This window comes from Lonchura striata, chromosome 1 (genome assembly GCF_046129695.1).
Source record: "Lonchura striata isolate bLonStr1 chromosome 1, bLonStr1.mat, whole genome shotgun sequence".
NCBI lineage: Eukaryota > Metazoa > Chordata > Aves > Passeriformes > Estrildidae > Lonchura > Lonchura striata.
Window position 1 is genome coordinate 32,088,727 of NC_134603.1, and position 15,210 is coordinate 32,103,936.

The 15,210-nt window shown below is 36.9% G+C and overlaps 1 protein-coding gene across 4 annotated transcripts in view; it reads left to right on the forward strand.

The window, feature by feature from the left end:
* The window catches only part of JPH1 (junctophilin 1), an 83,267-nt gene extending 70,671 nt beyond the window's left edge, over positions 1 to 12,596 (forward strand). Inside the window, exons 4-6 of one of the 4 annotated variants that reach the window (XM_021530589.2) lie at positions 1,704 to 2,365; positions 9,759 to 9,854; positions 9,961 to 12,596. In XM_021530589.2, coding sequence (XP_021386264.1) covers positions 1,704 to 2,365; positions 9,759 to 9,839 — 743 coding nt within the window. In that variant the 3' untranslated portion in view covers positions 9,840 to 9,854; positions 9,961 to 12,596. The remainder of the gene's footprint in view (positions 1 to 1,703; positions 2,366 to 9,758; positions 9,855 to 9,960) is intronic. The other 3 variants (XM_021530590.2, XM_021530592.2, XM_021530591.2) reach the window with 3 other exon arrangements.
* Positions 12,597 to 15,210: the final 2,614 nt, after the last annotated feature.

A 15,210-nucleotide genomic window follows, 5' to 3' on the forward strand; every position in this document is an offset into this window, starting at 1 on the left:
AGCATTTCCTTATGTACCTCAGCAAAGATGGAAAGAAATCCCCAGCGCAATGGAGAATTTTTTGAATGGTGATCATACCTGTAACTTTATATATGGAAACTCTTAATTTGTGTTGTGCTGCCTTTCCCTTTTACCAGGAAAAAGCTGTGAATCAAGCCTCTAGTTCTCTCCCTCTGTGCAGGCTTAACTCCTCAAAACTTCCTCCTCAAATGTCATTTGAGAACAAATCCTGGCTTGTCTATGTCTAGCCTTTCTTAACAGCTCCCTATTTCCACCCCTGGTTTTCAGAGATGCCAAAAATGTTTCCTGCTCAAAAGACCTTGCATGCCGAGTAATTCTTCTTCTCAGCAATGCTTACTTACCAGATGACTCAGTAACTTCCCAAAGCTTCATGCTGCTCTTCCTTCCTCTCATCTTCGCACTGCGTCGATATGCATATGCTTCTGGCATCTGTAAAAACACTGTATCTGCCTAGCACAGTTAGGGCCTCCTCTAAACTCAAAAGCAGAAAAATGTGTGCAGACATTCTTCTCTGGGCACAGAATTTCTCTATGACTTAAAGCGCAGATAAGCCTCACTTAGAGAAGGGTAAAGAAATCAAAGGAAATTTGTGGTGCTAGCAAGGATAGAAGTGAAGAAATGGTTGTAATGTGTTTTTCAGAAGCTATTTTTGAAAATACAGGAAGATTGTTGGCAGTTCTTTGTTCACAGAGCTCCCCAACTTATGACTTCTTAGGGGAAACTAATCCTGAAATCTGAAATGTGACCTCTAGGAAGTAAAGCAGAAAACATTGCCGACAATGCATACAGATTTACAGAAGATTTGTTTCTTCATCAGTGTTTGCTCAAGTCTTACCATTAAACAATCAAATCTGAGAACCAAAACTTGGAGCAGAGCATATCAGCCAGTTTCTGTTTATGTTAGCAGCTGTACAGATACGCACTTTGAAGAGTCCTAGTAGTGAATGTGCATATGGGCATTTAGCTAGAATTTGGGGAGAGGATGTTCTTCACACTTACTGCTCTCTAAGTATTTTCCTGATGTATGTAAAAGAATTTGTATTTCTGCCTTTTAAGCAGAAATTGTATTAGTGACTAGAGTGGTTAACCTGGGTGTTCATGTGGGAGTGATTGGTTCTGGAAGACAAAGCCAGCATGTGAGAGTTCAAGGCACTTACAGGTTTATATAAGACAAGCTGACCTTCACCCAAAGGGGGAAAAAGCCATTGAAGCCCTTTTTCTTGTAGCTTCTAAGAACAATAGAGATATTTCATTCTCATTGTTAACTATCTACATATCAAAGAGGTACTCTGATCATGAGAAGTTAAATCAGTGAGGGTAATCAAACAAAACATCCCTCAAAACTTGCCTCTCAGAAAAGGAATGGTAGATGATGTAAGGTTAATCAATCTTCAGCCACTCAGACCTGACTCAGGAGTAATTTACATACCATGGCCCTTTGAAAAGCTGAAGATGTAGAGTGACTGAGCCAAGTTAGTAACTAGTTCCAAGAATTACCAAAAAACTACTGTAACTCCTGTGCCTGAGCAATTTGGAGTAAATCCCTGTGGATGTCAATGAACTGTTGGTAACATATACCCCTGCCTGCATTTTAGCAAGGCAGTGCAGTCTGACATCCCAGTGCAATAGTTTTACTGTGAACTTTGTTTTGATCTTAATATTTCTGTTACACTGTTTTTCAGGACCTGATTATATCAAACAAAAATTTCAAGAAGGAATGGATGCAAAAGAAAAATCTGAAGAAAAAGGTCAGGAGAAACCACCCAGCCCAAAAGAGTCACCTCACTTTTATCGAAAAGGTACTACACCCCCTCGAACCCCAGAAGCAAGCCCAAGAAATAGTCCTCCTCTTTCTTCTGAGACTTCTCCTTCAAAACAACTGAAAAGGCAAAGCTCCAATTCTGGGGCAAGACTCAGTCAAGAAAAAAAGCTTTTAGCCACTGAGAATATAACACCCACAACTAACAAGCCTTTATATTCAAAAGCACCAGTGAAGGAGGAAGCAGCTGGGAAACACCAGCCAAAGTTCTCAGCCCAGCACAATGCCAGCAGCACAGAGAATGGGGAGCTGCATGGTCACTACCATGGCTATTACGTAAAAATGAATCCAACAGCACTTCCACAGGAGCTCAGGGAAGAAGATGAATATGCCAACCCTTCACCATCAACACTTGCACGGATACCACCCTCTCAGAAGCCAAGTCCCGCTAGATCTGGGGGTAAGCCAGATGCCAAAGAAAACAAGCCTGACATAAAAGTTAAGAAACCAGAATTTGCTGCACCAAAGAACCCAGCTAATAATGAGTCACATTCAGCAATGGAGAAAGAAGTAGGAAACAGCTCGGTAAGTACAATAAGAAACACTTTTGCTTTTACTGCCACTGTGCCTCCGTGTGCTGAGCTTTGCAATCTAAGAACTGTCAAATCTTCATCTGGATACAGTTTGCTAGCTAAAACCCACTTCACCTGGAGTGAGGAAGAAATAGTCCAGTCTGGAATGAGCAAAGGAGTTTTAAAACTGAACTTTCAGATCAGTGTTAATCTTAATTTCATTATTATTTTAAAATAATAAAATTATTAATAGCTATGCAGAAAAGGAGTGATGACTAGTAGCATTTCTATTTCATGTTAGAAGAAAAAACCAGGGTATGAAATTCAGAATCTCTGATGATGTTTCTGTGATTTTTGGGCCAAGAGAAACTCAAGGAAGCATTAGTTTTGCATACTAAAGTTAACCTTTAGTGAATGAAGAGTTCTAGATAATAGTCATAATGTTTCTCTTTTATAAGCATTGTTTCTTTGAGTCATTTTTGGTGGTACTCTACAAAACCAATAGTGTGTCATTATTGATGGGATAAAAGAATGACCCATTTAAAGAGATCCAGATACCCTAGTACTGACTGCAAACACTTGAATAATTGGCATCTGACTTCATTGATAACAAATTTAGAAATAAAGAGGGGGAGTAATTTCCAACCAACATGGATTGTAAGTGTTCTTGTCAAACAAGTTTGATGTCTTCAGGTGTGGCAGAAGAATCATCATCTCAATCAAGAAGGTAACTTGATTTGCTTTTGCATGGTCATGTATTCTGACAAGGAAACCAGGGTAATGCAAAGGTCAAGTGTCACATTAAAAGAATTTTTTTTAATTGACTGATGATTCTCAAAAAGTAATTAGAAAACCATCACTTACTTGATATTATTCTGGTGAGGTCATTCTTATATTAATTCTGTTACTCTAATCACATTCTTGTTAATGACATACAAGAGGGCATGAGAATATTGTCCCTGAAGTTTATAGAAGACATAGAGACCAGGAGAGTGGTCTAAAATGAAGGCAAATACAAGCTCATGCAAATCAACTACTAAGAAAGCTGAAAGTATAATTATCCATGGCAGCACAGCAAAATATAATATTGTATATGAAAGACAATTTATAAAGCCTGGCACTGCAGGATCAGAACTGGATATGGTTGGTGGATCAGGAGCAAGAGAGAAAACTGAACATGAACTCCCAGTCTGCTGCTGTTGTTCAGAGATGTTAATATAATCCTTAGATTTATCAACAGAAAAGATTAAGCAGGAGTACATGGTAGTCTGTTCTATCTGCTTTTGGCACAGGTGCAACCACTTCTGGGATAAAATAGTGTCTGTAAATCAGGGATTTAAAATGAGAAAAAAACCTTGAGGGGAAGTCATACAAAGAACTTCAAGAATGATTAAAACATATCTTGCAGTGAAAGATTCAAGGTACAAAAACCCCTGACGAACTAAATCACTTTCTGTAAGTGTGTTTTATAAAACAGTTTCCCAGGTTAGCAAGGAAATATGCAAACAGCTAGAAAGATAAAAGTCTTGTTTTAAGTTGATTTTAATGTTCTTGATTAAATGTGCCATCAGTTTTCAGATGTCAGGGTTTTGGAGTAGTTTGATAATGAGCGTTTTGCCAGGATGATATTCTCTGGGTCTGCTTGACGTATTTGTTCTGTTCTGTACAGATCAAAGTAGATGTTCACAGAAGTTTTGTAATCTGCAAATCTGTATTACAGCTGATATCAGCCCTTTAACCTTTCAAATCTCACAGATATTACTCCTATGTAGGGTAATACAAATCTGACAGGCTTGGAAATGTTGAGTGAGCATGTACAAATTCTAGGCTGAATTGTAATTGTTTTTTAGCTCTGGTGAAAATAAGTCACTAGAAGTAGTCCTTATTTTTCCTTCATTCCAAATAATATTTTGGAGCTGAGGGAGGCTTCATCTTCACAAGTAAGCTACCTGAACAGCAGCTTATTTACCTTCTAGAATAATCAGGATAAGTACCATGAACCTACAGACTGTTATCACAAAAGGTGTAAAAATGATGAGATATTGTGCATTAGCTACTGTTTGTTCACTGATTTATTTCCCAGTGATATCTGGGAACTCTTAAGTCACTCTACTTCATTTGGAGCATCCTAATTGCATTATTCTTACTACCAGCATTCCAATATGGAAGGAAGGTAGATTTTAGGAATTCATTTTCATTGTAACAGTATCTTAAGATGTATGTAGATGTATGTGTGTGTTTTTCAAAGATTCTAGTTTTCTATATGTGTTTGTAAATTTGCCCTTATAGACTAAATTTCCTACATGCTTCTTTCTTCAGAATGCTGGGAGTAAAAATGCTGAACTGCTTAAGGCAAAAAAGAGTAGCCTACGGGCATTGCAGTCTGAGGGAGGAACAGGACAGAATGACTGCTAACTTTGACAAAGACTTTTAATTTTCAGTATCACCTTTCAGCTTCAGAAAAACAGTAGCTTGTTCTGCAGTGCCCCTGGACTGAGCTCAACAGTGTGTTGGAATTACGCATGGAATCATAGAACAGTTTGGGTTGGAAACGACCTTAAAAGATCATCTAGTTTCAACTCTCCTGCCATGGGCAGGGACACCTTCCACTAGACTGGGTTGCTTAGAGCCCCATCCAGCCTGGCCTTAAACATTTTCAGGGATGAGGCATCCACAGTTCCTCTGGGCAACCTGTGCCGGTGCCTCATCACTGTCACAGTAAAGAATTTCTTGGTAATATTCCTAATTTAATCTTTTCTAGTTTAAAACCATTCTCCCTTTTCCTAATTAATGTACTTTTCCTTATCCCAGATGCTTCTGAATGTTGAGAGGCATCAGAATTCTGGAGTTGCATTGGGGAATTAATTTATTTCAGTAAGAAGCTGCAGTTGCTTTTTAGTTATTCTGAAGAATTATTTTGGTATGCTTTGAAAGTAAGTCTGCCTTAGATCCTCCATAGAAGTTCTAAAATATATTTGTTAAGAAATATAAAGAGAAAAGAACTCCCACTATCATGGAAAGAGAATGATAAAACATGGTTTTGGAATGCAAAAAAATGAATCCATTAACATTTATCGAGCACTTTTGTTAGATTCTCTGAAAGTGCTGTATAAAATTGTGTTGTTCTTTTTCCAGGTTTCCATTGATAACATAGAGCACAGTTACAGAAGGGAAGATTCTCAGTTCTTCCTTCTGTGTGTCTAAATCAGAGCCATTCCTCATACCTTAATGAAATATCAGCTTTAATTTGGATTAAGAACTTCAAACTACTTCATCTGCAGCAAAGCTTGTAGCAGCTTGTTTTAGTTATCAAATTAATGTTTCATATTTTCTGTGAATGTTACATCCTTAGGAATGTCTTCGAGTATCATCTGTTCAATAAGTTAGTTATAGGAAAGTCTTGATTCTTAGATATCCCCATTTCTGGAATTATACTTGAAAAATACCAGCACTTACTTTTTATGCCACACATATAAGTGTGTTTCTCTGTTTACTTACTCCCTAATGTTCAAAAATCAAAGTTCAAAATTATTCCAGAGCTTGTAATAGTCACAGTTTTATCAAGGTGAATTCCTGCATACAGCACAATGACAAAGTCGCCTGTCATTTCTGAGAAATAAATCACCCCTCTTTCACTGAGAATGAGGGTCCTTCACATTTTCTGCAGTGTGAAGTGTTCACAGAGACCCTTGACCACAAACCAGTACTGCTGTTTCTAACTGGTCATTAGCAGGTTCCAGCCCCAGTTTCAGCTTTCATGCTGCTGTCCTACCTTGAATACGGGTTGATTGGAGATTCTCTTGGATTTGAGTGAAAAATAGGATTGAATTTCACAAAACACTATTGTAGTGTACATTCATGAATACACTTTTTATTTCTGGTATGTGTCCGTGTGTTGCCCTAGGACAAATAATAAGCCTGAGCTCAAGTGTTTTACTCAGCTGTAATTTTTTTTCATTTGACAGGTAAAGATTTTTAAACACACAGTGTTTAGCCTGGTTTTTACCTGAATATTACCCAGGGATTCTACTCCCATCTTTTTATTCAAGTCTCGTATTTTTGTTCACCTAACATCCATTTAGTAAGGGCTGTAAATACCATGATGTTTGAAAAATAGATTAGTATTTGCCTGATCCTAAAAAAAAACCTCTGAGCAAGAACTTTATGCTAAATTTAATGGACATTCCTTATGCTAAATTTAATGGACATTCCTAATGCAATGGTATTACAAGCCTAGTCTTTTATTTCCAGGCACTACATTTTAGGAAAATAACTTTCTTCCCCAAATGGAAACTAATTATATGGTTGTATTTTGAACTACAGAAATGTCTAACTTTCAAGAAGCTGAAAGGGTAAATTCAAGCAGGACTGCAGGTTTTCTACTACAGCTTCTGTAGTGCACCTGTTCTAGTCACTCTAGGAGTGTTCAAACTAATTTTGGGTTTTGCTATTTTAAGTCCTTGCGGGACACTAAAGTCTTACTTGTGGTATTTGTCTTAAAGCATTAAATGCTTATTTCCTAGGGGTCTATAAAACAGGTGGTAGTTCATTGCATAATAACTGTGTGCTTCATAAATGTTGTTTGATCATTTTAGTGTATCAGGAAATCCTGATTTGGGCTCAAGGGTATAGTGATGAGAAGGTGAAACACAATGCACATAGCAGGCCAAAGAACATGAGCTTTACTTCTTTGTATAAAGAGATATCATTGTGATATTTCATTACCATGAAGAGGTAACATATTTTTCTATGATCATGTGAACTCACCAGCCCAGTTCTTTAGGTGTCACTTGCTTCTGTTTTGTGGATGAGACTTGTTGATTCAGAGCATAACCCCAGGGGCTTTTAGTCTAATTGATCTAATTTTGTTGTGGTGAGATTATTATTATTATACCTAACCTGACTGACAGATACATCAAAAGAGAAATCACCTTCTCCTCCAAGCTTAATTGGAGCCTGAGACTGTGCACTAATAATACCAAGAGACTGCCATTAGAGCTGCAGTCCCAATTTGGCAATCAGCAAAAATCTGTCTTGCAGCTACCAGGATGCTGTTCCACGATGTAGTTCAGGTAATTAACAAGTTCTTGGTTCCTGTGAAGGCAACATAGGTTCCAATTTTTTTAAGTTGCAATAAATAAATGTTATTTTCATAGATGTTGTTTTCAAATATGCAAAATCCTAGATAGCCAAATCCCGAAAAATTTTAATGGTACTTGGCAGTGATCTTCTCAATTCCTTGCAATTCCTGGTGCAGTATAACTAAAATCTTCAGATGTGATTCGAGCCTCTAAAGGAACCATTGACCTGATTTGAATCACATGGTCAATCCCTATTAGAATCATAGAATTATGGAACCCCAGAGTGTTTGGGTTGGAAGGGACATTTAAAGACCATCTGGTTCCAACCCTTGTGCCATGGGCAGAGACACCTTCCACCAGACCAGGTTGCTCAAAGCCCCATCCAACACTTCCAGTCATGGGGCAACCACAGCTTCTTTGGGCAACCTGTTCCAGTGCCTAACACCAGAAAGAAAGATGCTGAACCCACATCTTAGTGGAAATGAATAGTGTAATCAAATCACACACTTGTGTAGAGAGCAAGGCTGCTCACAGTGCTGTGGTAACTATGTCTGGAGCTGTGCTTTCTTTTTATGCCTGTTCTCTGCCCCCGTGTGTCTTGTATGCTTTGGCACATGGTGAGTCACTTCCACTAAGGAGGAAGGAACATGGTTCCACTTCTGTTCTGTGACCTGATGGTTGAAACATACCACTGGTAAGTGGGAGCTTGTTATTCAAAATCACTTTGACTAAGGTGTCATTAAACCTGGTCTAAACAGTTTTGCAGTGAATATTTTAGACATTTCACCATTAAGCAAAATGAGAGTGCTACTGCCAATACCGTTGCCCCTGTGGCATAATTTAATTGGCATCCTGATAATCTCAATCAGTGTCTGAACTTGAGCACGTGCTTTTCAGCGTGTGAGCAGACGCCTCGGAGTTGGTGCAAAGGGAGCTTGATGGCTGTTGTGGATAGAAGTGCAGGTGAGGTTTAGGCTCACTAGAGCTTTAAGCAGTACCTGACATAATGTATTTTGTGGCTTACTCAACATCTGGCCTGCCATCTGAGCTACTGTGTAAAGGTGTGTTCTGACAGAAGGTGTTCAGTGAGACTGTTCCAGGAGTCCATGTGATACAATAATGACAAAAGTACTTTTCCACAGCTTCCCAGTTACACTGTTGCAGCAAATTACTAATAGCAAGTTCTTATACTTTTGCATTTCAGAAATTATATAGCTGATGTTAGCATTGTGTTGTCATGAAGGATAATGAACTTCTCCAAGGCATGCCTTATGTGAAAAGTGAAAATACTATATCATTTCTCATTCAGTATATACCTTCTTAGGCAAGCTAGTGATTCTTGTGTAGCTCACAAGATAGTTTTCTGCACAGATTTTCTAGTGGGCTTTGTGATTGGTGATTTAGGAGAGTATTGTCTCAATGAAGTTTCTCTGCTTCTGCTTACAGTGCAACTGTAAAATAAAAGAGTATTAAAATATTTGTAAAATCATGTTGTGATACACCAGATATGTTAAAGGCAGAGGAGAATTGAGAATTTTCATCTGTTGGGACATCCTTTCAAGTTGATCATTAGAAAGCATCCATTTAAAAACTAAAAAAAAATATCCAAAATTGCTAAAAATAATTTAAAACTGTTCTCTGGTTTCACAAAAATACTAAAATTGTGTAATTATTTACATTGTCTAACCAATTTTAGCTCTAGCTAGGATTGGAAGGAGTTTTTATACTTTTCAATTCTTGAATACATAGGTCTTTAACATAAGTGTCTGAGTAAATCAAAATAAGTTTAATTTTGCACCTGTAAAATGCATTTTAATCTGTAATTCAAACAGGTTTGGTGCAATGGTAAGTAAATTTTCCTTTCTATTTGAGTTATCAAAAATGTGTATTCTTTTAATAAAGCATCTTTATTATGTCTGTTTTGAAATGGGTTGGAACTGGAAAAGTAACCCACTGTAAGGATGAAGAGCAGCGCCCTGGCTTCCCTAAAGTTCTTGGTTTTGCTTTTATTTTAAGCTGACATTCTTTTTGTGTTGATGGCTTTCTTTTCATTTGTTGATGCAGTTGTGTTTGTCAAGTGGCTTAATCCCAGTGTGATTAGGAGCAGAGAACTAATGTACTTTCACCTGTGTTTATCCAGCTCATTTTCACACAGATGATGTTTATCTCACCTGAGTATCGATGGTAGTGACTGTGTTTCAGCAGCAGGGTCTGCTTCCTTCAGAGCAAGGTCAAAATCTATAGAAGTTGTGAAGTTGGGTCTTTTTCATTGCTGTGCCTATGTGGAAGGTTGCATTAATTCTAATACCTTTATTTTATTTTCAGGGCCCTAACTCAGTCATGATCGCCCTGGTAATGCTGTTGAATATTGGTTTAGCCATTCTTTTTGTCCATTTTCTAACTTGATTGGAATTAGGAAAGGTAAGAAAAGTCTCACTTTCATATAAAATCACCATATTCACCCCACCTTAAATAATAAAGATTTAATTTCTTCACATACTTTTAATGTTCTCCACTTTAATTTTAGCTATGCCTGAATGTGATTCAACATAGTTATTTAATATTGTAACTGTTTTGACCCTTCAGTGAAGTCATGACAACTAGTGGTGTTAGCCCACAGTTCTCTGCAGTTGTGTCATCAGCCTTTTAAATGGCACCTGTCATACTCAGACACAGGGAAGGAGGCTTGGAATTAGGATGGGACGCAAGAGAGATGAAACTTGGAAAATTCAGCCAGGGGCCCAGATCAGTTTCTCTGCTGATGGCTCGTGGCTTTGGGGTCCTCTGAAAGCTGAAGCAAGCAGCCATGTTGGAAAACAAACAAAATAATCTGCTGAAGCAGCCCCGCCAGTGAAGCGCGTTGGCTTGTCCATCTGTTCCAGCAGAGTGTGACTAAACTGGAAATGTACGGAGCTGCACTTTTTGTTGATGGAAGTTAACAGCTGCCTTACTATTTTACCGTCTGATGTTTTTAGTGGGGAGATGGGAAAACGACTGCCAGAGGAATGTGGTCAGAGGATTCTGTTGCTGTGGAAGTGATTCCAGCGTTCACTCCTATCTCATTAGAAGAAATAGTTAGCAACATCAGTCACCAGTCTTATTCCATTACCTGCTGCTTTTAACATCTCCTGCAGTGTTCTGGGAGATCGAATTTCATTTGCCTGTGCATGATTCTGTTCATTTGTTGTTTATGAAATTTGATGTATAGCCATAAGTAGTGTTTAGTCCAGCCTGGAGAAACCTACCAGTTCTGCCTAGCAGCCGAAGCCGAAAATCAAATATATTTTCCTAGTCCAGGGATAAAATTCTTAAATTCATTTTCTTAAACCTGAAGAGTCATTTTGCATGAAGGTTCATTAAATAATACACCATTACTGCAAAATTTAAGATACTACTGTCTTCCTTAAAATGCTCAAATACTTATGCTGATACCAAGCAAAATCTTTCATAATGAAAAAAAAAAAAAAAGAGAATCTTACATACTGGTACAAGCACTTTCTAAACAGGAAATAGAATATCAAAGTAACCCAAGAAAGGTGAGATACAGGGTTTGCATGTTGACTTTTTCTTTCTTTTTTTCTTAATTCTGGTGCTTGGTAATTGGTGATTTGAATTATTATGTTGCAACCCTGAGGTATTTTGACAGCAGTTAAAATAAAGTCTTGTCTGGGTGCACTTTAATGCCAATGACAGTTAGCTAATGCTCATAATAAATCATGACTTTAAAATGCTATATTTGTGTTGAATACATTCAGGTAGAGCATTTTAAAATGTTAAGTGATTGTTTATCGATTTGATGCCTTCAGTGTCTTTAACGTCCATTCATAATTTTACCTCAGCATTAAAAAGCCTCAAATTTTTCATTTGCAAAGTTTGTCTTAAGTAGTTTCATAGCCCTTTGTTCAAACAATGTGATCACGTTTCTTTTTTTTATGTGCCATTATACTGTAATTATTGTACCCTATATTAATGAAATGCATGCTTATTTATTGAAGATATGTGGTGTGATCATTTGGCAAGCAAAAACTTTAAAGCTGCAAAAAGCAAAGGGCTTGTATTACAGTTTATTTTATCTCTATTAGAGAATCTTTCATACAGTATAGTTTTTGAACCTGTTTGTAAACTTTCTAAGTTTTTGCATGATTTATTGGGCATCATTCTTGCAAAATACATTAGCTATTTTTTGATGCAGCATAGTAGAGTACCATAGGTGTGGACTGAATGTTGTGCAGCGAAGCAGCTCCGAGCAGGGCAGTAACACCGTGGTGTTTTTTACAGAAGTATGTTGAGAATCCTGTGTTTTGGCCAGTGTGGATAAAGAAGAAAGCAGAAAGAGAGCAAATGAAAATAAAACTTGTATATTTATTTTTAAAGAAAATACAACAACAAAGTTTAAATTGTGTTTTAAATTTAGGAAAGTAATTTTTAAATAAGAACAAAATTTTAAAAGTTACTGTGTAAGCCTTGAATTAATGGATGAAATGTTCCATCCCACTGTTAAATCATCCCCTGTCTCCTTATGTGGAGAGGTAATTTTGTAACTGACATATTTAATTCCTATTAAATGTTTATTTAAAATACTTTATGCTCTGGAAATAATGGGTAACAAAGCTTATGAAAAATGTTTATAAATTTAAGTAAGCATGTTAGTACCATTTATAAATATGTATGATTTATAAGCTTTTTTAAAACAAAGCTCAAACAAATTGTTGGTATTTTTCTAAAACGTGCACAGTTGTATTTTACATGAAAGGCTATTTATAATTGGTTGTTATACTGTACACTACATTTTGGACAGCACAATGAAGCCTGCCAATGTACTTAAAAATGTCATTTTGTCTATTTAAAGTTTCTTGCTGTCAAAGAATGAACTCTTTATCTATGAGTTTCTCTATTTATAATTCTTGACCCAAAATGTACAATGTACAGTTTTCACAACTGTATTTGCTCTAATAAAAATAAATTGGTTATTAATAGAGTTTCAGACTACTTTTTCCTGTTTATGAATTACTTTGTTCACTCTTTTTCTAACTAATGAAATAAACAGGAGTGAAGCAGGAAAATGGGTGAAATTCTAGTCCCTTTGATATAATTGTGAGTTACTGTTTTCAACAAAAGTGATTCTGGAAAACAATTAAAAATAAATTAAACCAAAAAAGTCAAGCTTCCCTTTGTGTCTTCTTTTATCTTCCAATAAAGGATTTTGTGTCTTTATAAGTGTAGTATCTTAAATACACTCCCACTACAAGATGGTTTGATCAATTTTGTTTTCATTTGTGAGTGACTGATCAATTAACAGCTGCTCTTGTAGGGGATTTTTTTTGGGGGGGGGCCTTACTGCTCCTCAGGATCTTCATAGGTTCAAAATTAACTTGAAGTTTGTGAGCCAATATTTACAGGGAAAGTTTTCCCTTTTTCTTAAAACCACAATATTTGATGAACTATTCAATTAGCTACAAATTTTATTTTCCATTATTCCAATTCATACTAGTAGCCAACTGTACTGACATCCTAATCTTTAGTTGAAGAGGAGAGCAATTTTTATTAGTAGTTCCTATGTAATGGAAATATATTTTTAGAAAGTAGTCATTAATGTCTTGTTCTTTAAAGTAATTCTACAAGCATGAATCTTACCTTTAAGAATTTTTATTTTCTGCACAATGCCTGCTCCCTAAAGAAAATCTTTCGGTCTTTAAGGAGAGGAAAATGCATTCTCAAGAAAAATTAACATAAATAACTTTAATGCCAAAAAATTTTAAAGTCAACTTCAGTGAAATTATTATTTTCTGACATTTATGATCCACAGTCTATATGTTCAGAAATGAAACTAAAGTGTCCATGAAATACTTCTTAAGGTGTATGAATGTGATTATATACTCAGGCATATAAAAATCTGAACTGCAAAGAGCAAAAGATGTGCATGGAAATAGAAGAAGAAAGTTCTTATAATTTTCAAGCCATTTCCCATCTGAGATGACTTTACCAGTGTCCACACATCTGTTGTGCCTAAATAAAACAAACCCGTGGACACAGTACAATTTAATGCTTCAACTTTTGCTCCAGCATGAAAACTTTCACCCCACTTCCAGCAAGGAAAGCTTTTCTCAGTCGAAGCAGTTCCTCCTGGCACAGTTGTGTGTTGCCTGCAGTGAGCAATGAGCTCTGTCACCCTCGAATCTGGGGCCTGGCTTCTTGGCCAGCTCCAGTTCTCCGGACAAACCATATGCACAGTGCACTTGGACAGCGAGTCAGCAAGGCTGAGGTAAAAGGGGAAGCTGTCATAGCTTCTAGTTTGCCTTTCCATCAGAAAAGCAATAAGGAACATTAAGAGTTCCAGAGGAATTGTTGGCATTTGCTTTCCAAAAGGAGGGGTTCACTTCTAGAGTAGAAATTTTGAGACATGGCTACAACTTGCCTTTCAGCTACGAATGTGCATTTTAAAAATCACGAATAACAGCCTAGTGCTGACTTTAAAAGAAGCAAACACCTCTTCATGAGAGTTAAATTAAAAATTTTGAAATATTTATTTACATAACTTCTAATGATGTTCTGTGATTACATATTTATTAAATACTCTGTTAAGATACACAATATGAAAAGATCCTGACAATAACATAGATACAATTCAACACATGCTGGGCCTCACTAACAGTCTTAGTTATTAATAAAACATGGTTTTGAATTGTATCTGAATGGTTTTACTCACAGTTCATTTGAACTCTTTAGTCAGGGAAGACGGTTCTACAGGCCATTCTGCTATGGAAATGTAATTCAGTAAACAAATCAAATTAAGGGAGATTAAATAAGACTTTCAAATTAAGTAGCCTTCTCATTCTCTCAATTAATATTCACAGAAACAGCCAAAAATAGAAATTATGTTACGTCTGAGCAAGAAGCTGTGTACGCCAGCATGCTATAGCTGAGCCATCTACGGTATCTGTCTGTTTTTTCCCTACTCCACATAGAAACTGCAAACTAAGAAACATTACACCTCCCACCATTGTAGGAGGTAAATACAATTCCTATACTAAACATTTTTAAGAAAAACAGTCTATAATGTCTGTGACTATAAACTAGAAGGAAAAAAGCCACTTCCTTTATCTGAACAGTTTTATGTTGTGACCGTGATGGTAAGAGCAGAACAAATTCCCGATGCCCCTAAAACCAATAGCAAAAATAAAGCTGGTAGCAGAATTTGATAACAATCACTCACGTTTCTTCCTTTTATTTGCTACCAAGAGGGGATGGGGAGAGAACAGGGAACAGACCCCTTTTTTTAACCCAATAATCTAAATTTGATCATGCCAGTATGTGCTTGCTTCAGCTAATGTTTCTCACAATCTGTTGGGACTGGTTATCTATGAGATTTTAGGTACAAACTGGCAGCATATTGAACGTCATTTCTTCAAGAGGGTATTGAGTTTTTCTCAGTAATGAAAAAAAAAAACCAGGATTTCCCTTACCTCCAGTGAAAATGGGTTCGGTGGTATTTTCACTATGCCATCACTAATTTTAGTTTTTTTAATTATCTTCTGTCCTTCACTGCCAGTGTCCACCCACCTCCCAGTTCTGACCAATTCAACTTAATCAGTTTTGCCTTGCATGTGGACATTGCCTCAAGACTTCAGCTGCTCACTCCAGAAATTTGTGTTTTCCATGGGCCACTTGCTCATAGTTTTCAGCTTTCTGTGGCTGTGCAGCCCATCTCTCCTGCAGTTTGCCCACAACAAACTGCATGTGGCATATCACAGTTTCCATGGGTCCATTCTCTGCGTAC